The 10784-nt window shown below is 44.0% G+C and overlaps 1 protein-coding gene across 1 annotated transcript; it reads right to left on the bottom strand.

Annotated features, from left to right (window-relative positions):
- Positions 1-1418: 1418 nt before the first annotated feature.
- LOC134419216 (acyl-CoA (8-3)-desaturase-like) lies at positions 1419-9583 on the bottom strand. Its single transcript, XM_063158235.1, has 12 exons — positions 9338-9583; positions 7393-7503; positions 6484-6681; positions 6029-6130; positions 5743-5871; positions 4825-4885; positions 4085-4161; positions 3894-3991; positions 3170-3266; positions 2826-2905; positions 2049-2174; positions 1419-1962 (listed from the first exon to the last, which is right to left on the bottom strand). Exons 1-12 carry the CDS (start codon positions 9581-9583, stop codon positions 1911-1913), a joined length of 1377 nt encoding a protein of 458 aa, XP_063014305.1. The 3' UTR covers positions 1419-1910.
- Between the last annotated feature and the right edge of the window lie 1201 nt (positions 9584-10784).

Below are 10784 nucleotides of genomic sequence, written 5' to 3' on the forward strand. Positions count from 1 at the left end.
CTTTTTGTTTTGTTTTGGGGTTGGTTTTTTTGTTTGTTTATGCTTTTCTGTTGGGTTATATGACTAATTTGTATGTGTTTCCTTCTTTGGGCCTCTCAGGGATATCTTCTTGGTAAAATCTCATCCAGCTAGCCAATATTTTCTTGAGGGAGTGCAGGCAGCCTTTTATTTGAGAGTGATACTGCTAGGATTGCTCAAAGATAACCCAGGGAAGACTTGGCAGCTGCTCCCGTTTGCTCTGGCATTCATCCATTTATTGCTTAGGCTTTATTTCATATTTATCCACAGCCCTTCATCTCAGTCTTGCTCAGTCCTCTTGCACACCTGTCCTCACTGGAGCACTGTTGGGTCCTCAAACAATGGAAACATTCACAGCTCTCTTTGTTAATTGCATTTTGACTTGCAGGGGTCCTGAATTAGGAGCCCAGTGATGTCAAAGGTCCAAAAATCAAATTATGATCTTCAAAATCAGGCCTTTCATCTACCCAATAAATCATTTTCAAAGGCTGCTTAAGGTAATTTTAAAAGGCTTTTTAAAGTAGTGGAAATGTGTTTGTGAGTACATGATATTGCTGTGACTTCTGCTTCATTTCTTAATTCTTCCACAGAGCTTTTGGGAATTGCTTCTTTTGCTCCCATGGGTCAGGCATTGTACTTTGTGCTGTTAACCTCTGAACATAATTGAACTTTTTTCAAGGTGGAAAAATGGTTTAATAGCAAATCTTCCCCTTGTTCTGGCTGACTGTGCAGGGTTAAAGGTTTTTAAGTAATCAGCCAATCATTGCACAAGTAGTACAAAGTCCATTTGTTACATCATCAGACATTTTTTTATATCTTTTTACCTCTTGAGTTTTCTATTTGTTAACCTTGAATTATTGAAAAAAAGTGTGGTAACTGCTAATATTTAAGTGAATTTTGTTGTTCCCATAGTCTCCTTTCCAAAAGCTGGTCTTTCATTTTGGGATCTGAGTATGTACTCACCTGAGACAAAGAAAAGTGCCTGGAGCAGCCTCTTTCACTGGCTCACCTTCTGCCTGGCACAGCCAAAATCTGATCTAATCTTGGTTTAGCTGCAACAGCAACTTTCAGATATGACCAAATGTCTGTAGGTGATTTATTTTACTTTTTGTTTACCTTTCTGTAGTATAATCTTAGTCTTGTTTAGGTGGGGGAGTGTGTGTGGAGTGTGCAGACGTCTCAGCCCAACACAAAATACAAAAAAACCCCTCAAACCAGATCAGTTTTGAAGAGAGCAGAGGCCTTAAGCTGGCTTTAACCCCATGTGTTTCTTGGCCTTGTGACAATGAGGATGCTCTAGAGGATAGTAATGAAAACCCATTTATGTTTTTATTCACTGCATGTGCACTTGCTACAGTCTAAGTGTTGTTTGTAGGTTATCCTAATTTATTGTAGTTTAAGTAGGTTATCCTAATTTATTGTAGTTTAAGCACATTGCTGGAACACCATGTTAATCCAAAATCCTTTGCAGTTTCAAATTCAAGTAAGCAAATGCTGTATCAAGCATTAAACCCTCCACGTGAGGAAAAAGAAAAACAAAACCAAAGCCCATGATCAGAGGCCTCTGACATGAAGTTACGTGTGTGCAGCTCCACCAGTCCATCATCTGACTTGAGCCCATGCCCAGGCTCAGAAATGCCCAGACTCAGCAAAGAGCTCCTCCCTCTTCTAACAATTCACCTTCTGCTTGCCCTGTCCACTCTTAACATATCTGAACCATAACCCCAGGAAAAACCAGAAGAAAAATTCAGGCAGTTTCATCTCTATTGGAATTTTATCCCTCAGTCCTTACTGACTTTCTTCTGCCAGAGAATCCCTTGTGGTCCCTGCCCCTCAGCTTGCTGGGAATGCATCTGTGGCAGGCTGTGAATGGTCACACCAAGCCTTGTCCTTTATTTGTGCAGGTAGGCATCGTGCCAGAGCTCTCCCGAGGTCTTCAGGGAGCTGGGAGAGAGAGAAAGAGGGGACACATCACAGGGCTGCTCAGGGGAGTGTTGCTGGGACAAGGGAATGAGGTTTGTTTTACTCACTGCACGATGTCTGCGAAGGCTGTGAGCAGAGGCTTGCACTGGTACTCGAGGCCATGCTTGGCACACAGGGACTTCACCAGAGGGGCCACCTTGCAGTAGTTGTGCCGTGGCATTGTAGGGAAAAGGCTGCGAACGGGAAACAGTCAAGCTTCACAGGAAACCCTACCATTAGTGCTTCCCAGGAATCACCCTGCTCACAGTGAGCAGGGTCTGTAGCTGCTCCCAGCTCCTCTTTCCCCCTGCTGTGCTTTTAGCACAAGGAACTTGTAGGCACTTCCTGCTTTCCCCTCTGTTCTCTTCCACAGTTTGTCTTATGGAAGAAACTACTTTCCCCTCCATGCCTTTTTCCAGAAGTAGCCCTCTCCATATCATAGAGGAGATGAGCCTTCATCCTTGCATATCTCACTCTATAGAGTAACAGCATAAAAAATCAGCAGAAGTGGCTTTAAACTCCTATGGCAGACTGAAAACAGATGCTTTAGCCAGGACACTTCCATTGATCCCTAAAACCTGGGATTGACTCTATTGCTGCTCTTGCACTGATCCTGCCCCTGTTCCATTTTCTCTTGTCATCCTGTGGATCCAGTAGAAGTTGTGAATTACATGAATCTCTTTAAAAGTTTCAAGTTTTAAAGATAAACTCATTGCTGCCCCACAACTATTTGTAGAATTCAGAGCAAAAAATAATAAGAAAGGAAAAAAATAAAAGAGAGAAGGGGAAATTTTTTTTGAAAAAGAGGAGGAGAAAGAAAATTCCCTCTTGGAGTGAGTACTCACTGATGCTCTATCTGGAAGTTGAGGTGTCCTGTGAACCAGTCATTGAACAGTGACTGTTCCACGTTGCAGGTTGCCAGGAGCTAGAGGAGGACAGAGGAAAGCAAAGTCAGAGACAAGTGAAGAGTATGTTTAGGAACCAGAACTCAACCTGGATTTCATTTTGGATTGCCCATGAGTGTCTCATTGCTTTACTTCCTACCTTTTCCATGACTGAATCCATCAGCCTATTAACCTTCACCTCCCAGCCACCAACTGATTTCACCCTTAGTGCAACAGAAGACTTGCTTATGGTTAAAATTTGTACCTGTATGGCCACAATTCTTAAGAAGGGAAAAATCTTTTACCTGAGTAGACACCCAGTCCAAATTCTTGTCATAGTCGATATCCATTGGGATGTGGTTCATCTGTGAGACCCAGACAAACCAGCTGCTCTCCAGCATCCTGTGCAATGAGATGAGAGAACTCAGTGCTGAGTGAGCAGGTCAGCGAGGAGCCATTGAAATAATGGCAAAGCCAGACTTAAAGACATGGCTGAACACTAGCCTTGCTAAGCCAGCACTTGGAAGGACTTCCAAACTCTGGAAGTTTAATATTTCCTTATGAAACTCATGATTATTTAATGTGTTTTGTTAACACTGACTGGTGTTCAGCTTGTTTTATCTGTAGCCAAGGCCCAAACTGATTAGAATCAGTGAAATGATCCAAGGGGAGAGTGTGCTGTCCATTCAAGTCAGTGCTGCTGGATAATACCATTTGCAAGCCCAGGCTAAGCTGTTTTGGTTAAATGTGCTCTTTAAACAGCAGCAGACCCAACACTCAAAGCACTGAATGTTATATGAGGTATTTCTCAGTTTGGTCAGCACTCAGTGAAATCTTTGTTGCCTCAGCTAATGGGACAACACAAAACTTGCACTGGCAATCGAACAAAAGAATTTATGAATTAAAAAGTAGGCAAAAAATGAGGTGGCAAAGGAGAACGTGGAAATATAAGCATAGAGAAAGGCAGGCAGGTACAGATGGAAAGAATGCATAGAGAGAAGGCTGAAGAACCTTCTGAAGACACATCACCTGAATATAAAATAATATGCCAGGAGACTCTTTGTTTCTAATAAAGATCCATAAGTATAAAAGAATCTGATGTAGAAGGTCAGCATCCAGGCCAAGTCCTACCAAAAACAGAGACAACAAGAAAAGCATGTCTTGATAAATTACATTTGCTTATTTATTTTTTAAGCTTCATATAATGCAGCAGTACTCACCGCCCAGTACTTCTTTGTGTAGGCAATGTAGAATGTGTGGCAGTGGAAGTAGGTGGGGAACAGGAGCGGAGGAAGAGCTGGAAAGAAAAATTCATCACTGGTGACATCATACATCAGCCTGGGAGGGAAGGGTCCTGAGTTCCTGCTCAGTCTGGAGAACTGTCCAGGTTAGGATGTTGGTTTAGTGCCTTGAAATATTTATAGGTCTGACAATTATCTGAGGGTTCTTACAAAACTCAGATTTCGGCTCTTGACTGAGGAACAGCTAGAAATTATTACTTTGAGAAGTGGCTTCCAGAGCCCAAAGATTATCTGGCTCCTTATTCCTTGGTGCAAACAGGGGAACAACAGGAATGAATATTAAATCCTTTTTCTATCAGGGATTTGGGGCTGAAGAACTCAAACTCAGCCTTCCAAAAGGACATCTCACTTGCAGTTAAAACCCCAAGAAACCAAACCAAACCAAACAAAAAAAAAAAAACCTGAAACCCACAGACTTTGATACTACTGAAAGATGTGGTAAGATATCATAACCCAGAGCCTCTGTGGAGGATGTGGGAGATAAAGGATAAGATGAGGCAGGTCTCCAACTCTTCCAAAAATCTGGTTGTTATTATTTTGGTTTTTTATTTTGTACTTTGACTCAGGCACCTTTGTTTTTCTCGAGTTCTCCAGGTCAAAAGTAGACTCTCCAAGCCCCTTTAATACTTTACAGGGAATTGAAGGATAGAGATACTTACTGATGAAGAAGTATTTGTGTTGGTGGTTGTAGGGCATGTACTTTTTCTTTTTGATCCCAAGCTGTGGAAAAAAAACACAGAAAAAAAATATTAGTGGAGACCAGGCAATTTGCCAATTTGCACAGGTAACTTGCTCTTTTCCATTTATTTTCCAGAGGGACTATTCTTGCACACTTCCCACAACCCTCATTCCTTGTTTCATGATTCATTTTGTGAAGAATTAGATATATCAAGGCTAAGTTATGTTAGTGGTCAGAAATACATATTTTCTCTCATTTTTCCCCCTTATTTCTTCTCTGAGTCTCTAAACTTAAATGGCAATCCCATGATGGCATGGAGAAAAATATTTCAGTGCTGTAGCTGCTGTGATGGTGTCAAGAACTGATGGGATCTACAGCAAAAGGGGTTCAGCACTCTTAGGTTGTCACTCCTGGCAGTGCCCAAGCAGGACAAACTGGGAATATCCATCCTACACAGTCCAACAAATTCTGCCCAACTGGAGTTCGAGGAACAGCCCTGTTTTTTTCAGTCCTGCTGTTCCTGTCACAGCAAACTCTCCTAGAAGACATGAACACATCAAAGCCACCCTCTGACTGAGCATCATACATTAATACTAAAATAGTAATTCCAGGCTGACTGCAGCCATGCCCTACATTGATTGATGTTTACAAGTTATCTAATGATCATTAATTACTGAGTTGTTGTTCTAGGTCATTAGATTTCTCCAACCATGAATGTGCTGGTGGATTTTCCACCCTATATACAATGCCCTTACATCATGTCTAATGTATTTACATCAACACATCAGCTGTTCAAGAGATTCTTAAAGGGACTTAGCGTGAACTGTGGAGAAATAAACCTCATTACAGAAATTGCCATCACACCTTAGTTTTAGACTTCCCACACCCACTCACTGACCTCCACAGAGAATTTCTTCCCCAAAGTGAAGAGGAAAGGGTGCATATCAATGTCAGGGTCCTTGTGGAAGCAGTTGGGTTTGGCATGGTGCTGGGAGTGCAGGAGAGTCCACCACTTGGCAGAGGCCCCCTGTTCAAGAAAGAACAAAGCATGAAAAGCACTTTCAGAGCCAGAATTCCCTTTACTTCCTGACCCTAATCCTCCCCCCAGTGCTGCACATGCTCCACAGAGTCTTCAGAACACATGTTTTTACAGGAAAACGCCCAGAAGTTTTCCAGGGACTCACAATCAAATGGCACATCACAAACTTGTGTAGCAAGTGGTTCCACTTGGTTTTCCTGAATACTGAGAGGTGTCCTAAATCGTGCTGTAACCAGGAAGCCTGGACCTGGAGGAGGAGAAAAAAAACTTCAGGAGGGGAGAAAAAGAGGAATTGAGATGGGGATGGTGCCACACTCATCCTTTGCATTGAAATACCAAGATTTATCTTCCAGACACTGCTCCCAATTCACCAGCAGAAAGGGACTGTGGAATCCTGACAGTCCTAAGGCTTCCCCCAGAATACATCTTGCTGAAAGAATCCCAAACTAAGTTTACTGTGAGATCCCCACATGCAGAATTTCTTCTTGGTATCCAGATAGTGGCTGTGTTTTTATGCCAAGTGAGGGAGCAAAGGACAAGAAACTGCTCATGTGTGTGTGTAGGTTGATGCAAGGCCTTGCTGTGGAATTCATTGCTCACCTGGGAAATGGTCAGCAGCAGCAGGGAGAGAACGAAGGGCAGTAAGGATGTCCCAAAGTAGAGGAGGATGAGCCAGGCAGCTATATCCAGGAGCAGGATGTGAGCCAGGAGCAGGAAGAAGAAGAGCTGGTTTGGCTCCAGGAGTCCCATTCTCTCGACTGTAGCGCGCAATTCCCGGAAATCTTTCACCAGCATTTCCTGGGGGAAGCATCAGGGTCACAATTCTGTGGTTTTAGAGAGCACCACTGCAGCCTCATTCCCCAAAAACCACTCTGGTGGGGGGGACAAAGAACAAAGGATCTGGCTAAAAGGGCAAGAGCTGGGTTTAATACACATTATCTTTGCTCTGCTACAGCTTTTTGTTGAGGAGCCAGGAGCAGCCATCCCAATGTCTGCATCCCAACCCCTAAAACAAATCCTCCTCAGTGCTTCTTCCATCAAATCCTTGGCAGGCAGCAGAGGGCTCAGCTGAAGTTGTGTTTAGTGGAAGCTGTACTTTGTGTGCATGAACTTCCCATGCCACCTTGTGGTAGGTTTTTGCATTAAGTTATTCCTTATATTTGTCTTCACTTTTCCCTTCCCATGATTAACAGGGGAGGATTAAATGGACCTACAGCTGAAGGAGAATATTTATTCTCCAAAAATATTCCTTTTCCTTTTGGTTAGCTCTTCCTCAAAGCAAGGGAAAGAAGAGGTGATAACTCTGCTATTTAGGTAGAGAGGCTGTGACATGAAAAATTAATCTTCAGGGATTTCATATTTGCACATTGTTTTTAAGTAGTAGCCCAAAAAATGTGAGGAACCTGGTTCCCATTGCTCCAGGAGCTATGCTGATAGAGAAGAACATGGTGTAATCTCAGAATATTTCCCTTTAGTCTCCTTTGATCTGTTTTGTAAGGACAGACTTACATTTTTAGTGGGCTCAATGCTGGGTTGGTCGGGTGCCAGTTCCCCAATCTGCAGTGGCTTCAAGTACTTGCTCACCAGCACCTTGTCAACATGGAATGCCACAAAGGCATCCTGCAAAGGCACAGCAACAAAGGAAAAGAAATCCAGATTTTGTTTAAAAAAAAAAAAATTAAAATTGCCTTTTAAATCACTCCATTCCTGGAATTGTCCAAGGCCAGGTTGGAGCAATCTGGTCTGGTGGAAGGCATCCTTCCTTTTTTATCCTTTGTGAGAGAACACCACAACAAAAAGCAGCACCAAGAGGACTCCACAGTTTCAGTGTGCAGTGTCACCCTTTCTAAAATGTTGGCATTAGTTATACTCATTTTTTAATTCCTCAGGTGTCTGCTTACTGAGAGCCTTCTGTGCTTCTCACCCTCTCCTGAGCTGCCACCTTTCATGGGTTTCTGCTTTTGGTTAAAATCTTCCAGCTCAATTAAGATAATTTCTTTATTTTTCATAATATATATCCAAAAGATTAAGCAATGGACCTACTGCAAGATGGACAGACCCAAAAGTGGCTCAGATCCTGGAGGGCTTAATGATTTGCACATGGAAGCAACTACCTACCAACCTGGCTGAGATCCCAGAAACAAAATATCTGGTTCATCCATTGTCTGGGATTTTCCAGAAAATTAAAGAAATCTGGCAGTAGTAACTTGGGAAACGAGTGCTGAAATTACAGAATGCAAAGTTCAACTAATACACAATTTGAAATTTAAACTTGATGGATTGAAAATTATTTGATTTCCATGAGCCTCAAATATCTCTTATATATGGAAAAAATTGCTGCAACTCACAGCAATGACACAAGCAAGACCAGGAGATAAAAGTAATCCTGAAGACTTAAGAATCATAGAATGGTTTGGGTTAGAAGGGACCTTTAAAGCTCCTCTACTCCAGCCCCACTGCAATGAGCAGGGACATCTTCAACTATACCAGATTGCTCCATTAAGCCTGACCTTGAGTGCATCCAGGGGTGGGGCATCTCTGGGTCACCTATGCCAGTATTTCACCACCCTCATCAGCAAAACCTTCTTCCTTATACGCACTCTAAATCAACGCTTCTTTAGTTTAAAGCTATTCTCCTTTGTCCTGTCCCTCCGGGCCCTTGTCCAAAATCCCTCTCTGGTTCTCTTGGAGCCCTTTAGGTACTGGTACTGAACTCTTCTTAGAGCCTTCTCTTCCCCAGGCTGAACACTCCCAGCTAGCAGAGGTGCTCCAGTCCTCTGGGCATCTCCATGTGCTCCTCTGCTCTCTGTCGCAGACATATTTTCATTAAAAATCCTTTCCTTAGGATTTTTTCCTCCTGAGAAGCCGTGAGGCCTCAGGAACAAAATGTAAACCATAGTTATCTGCTGCTGTGGAATGCAACAGGTGGATCTGTGATTGGCCGATCTGGAATGTTTATAATTAATGGCAATCACAACCCAGCTGGCTCGGACAGAGAGTCTGGGACAGCTGCCTTTGTTATGATTATTTCTTTTCTATTCTTAGCTTAGCTAGCCTTCTGAGATGAAACCTTTTCTTCTATTCTTTTAGTATCGTTTTAATGCAATATATATAATAAAATAATAAATCAAGCCTTCTGAAATATGGAGTCAGATCTCCGTCTCTTCCCTCAACATAAGACCCCTGTGAACACCGTCACAGCTCTCGCTCCCGCTGTTGCTCTGATTTAGCTGGAGCAACAGCTCCGATCCCTTTCCCGTGGGCTGCATCTCCTCATCTGCCCTGTCCCATAGCATGGGCATGGCGAGGCTCGCACGGAGCGGTCACACTTCGCTCCCCCGGCTCTGTCCCACACCCCGATTCCCGCTGAGGCCGTTCCCAACCCGCTCTGCCCGGCTTTTCCCGGGCGCCCTCCTGCGGCGCATCCCGGCTCCCGCCTCCCCGCTCCGCTCACCGTGGCGTCCTGCCCGGCGTGGCTGACGAGGAGCCGGGCCCCTCCCGGGTGTCTCCGGTAGAATTGGCTGATGTCGTACACCTTCCTGTGGATCACCAGCCAGCGCTCCTGCGGCGCCGGCCCCCGCCCGTTCCGCTGCCCGATCTCCTCCCAGGTGAAGCGCCGCATGTCCGCAGCGGTGGCTCTGTCCCTGTCGCCATCCCTGTGCCCATCCCGCAGCTGCCCGCCGCCCCCCGGCGGTGCCATGCTGCCTCCTGCCCTCCCTCCTCCCTCCCGCGGCTGCAGCCCCGCATCCCGCTCCGCCGCGGCATTTAAGGGCGGGAGCCGCCCCGGCGCCTCTCCCCGCCTCCGCCACCCGCTCCAGCTCCTCGGGGTTGGGTTTGCCCCCCAGAATTGCCCCTTTCCCACCCTGGTTCTACATCCCCAGTGCCAAATGCCCCGTGGTATCCTCAGGTGGAGGGTCCTCAGCAAGTTCATTCCATTCCCAGAACAGGCTCAGGGAAATCTTCCCTTAAAATACTCCTCCGATTAACCAGGAAAAATATCAATCTGTAGCTTCATTTTTGATGTTACAGTCCGCAAACCCCTTGGATGAAACAAGAATTAAGCATATTCTTATGTCTTACTAAAAAAACCCAACAACCAAACTACACCAATCTCCAGAAAACTCAGTATAACAGTTAAAACCTGATAAAACTCTATATTTCAGTCCAGTTTTCCAACACCCACAGTAAGCAGGGAGCTCCCACAGAGCCCATGGCAGGAACAATCCTCGAAGATCTGCCCTGCATGCTTCTGTTACCTGGGATAAACCTGGGATAGCACACATGGAATGTTGTACCAGGTTCTGATAGCAGGTTGTGAAACTGCTCTTTCTTCCCCTCCCACTGCCCCCTTCATGTTTGTAAAATTATTAATTACACCTGGGGACTCCAGGAAATGAGCATTAATTGCAGAACGACACTTGGTGCCACTTTTCCTTTCCCTCTAAACAGTCACAGCATTCACATAATTTTCTCCTGTCAAAACAGAGCCAATCTTGAAAATTTAAAACTGCAATTGACTGAATGATTTATTTATCCTGTAGAAAACCATATGTTAAAACCCACAACAGCAACAACCCAGATGGAGGAGCCCACAATTAGGACAGGCTTTTCAGAGTGCATGAATTAATTTATCTGAGATACCTATATCTTTTGATGATTAATGAATTTGAAATTATTTCTTTATAACATTTCTCATGCACGTACTTGCCTTTTTTTTTTTTTTTTTTTTTTTTTTCAGTGCTTGTTTGCTCCTTGAGTCTACTTGTGCTGGTAAAGCTCACACTTGATAATGATTCTGCAGTCTAGATTTCCAAAAGAGATGTTGATGCAACAGAAGAAATCTCATCTAGTTATCTCAATCAAACTGTTTACACAATATTTCCTGCTCTTCTCCTTTACAG

This window comes from Melospiza melodia, chromosome 6 (assembly GCF_035770615.1).
Source record: "Melospiza melodia melodia isolate bMelMel2 chromosome 6, bMelMel2.pri, whole genome shotgun sequence".
NCBI classification, from domain to species: Eukaryota; Metazoa; Chordata; class Aves; order Passeriformes; family Passerellidae; genus Melospiza; species Melospiza melodia.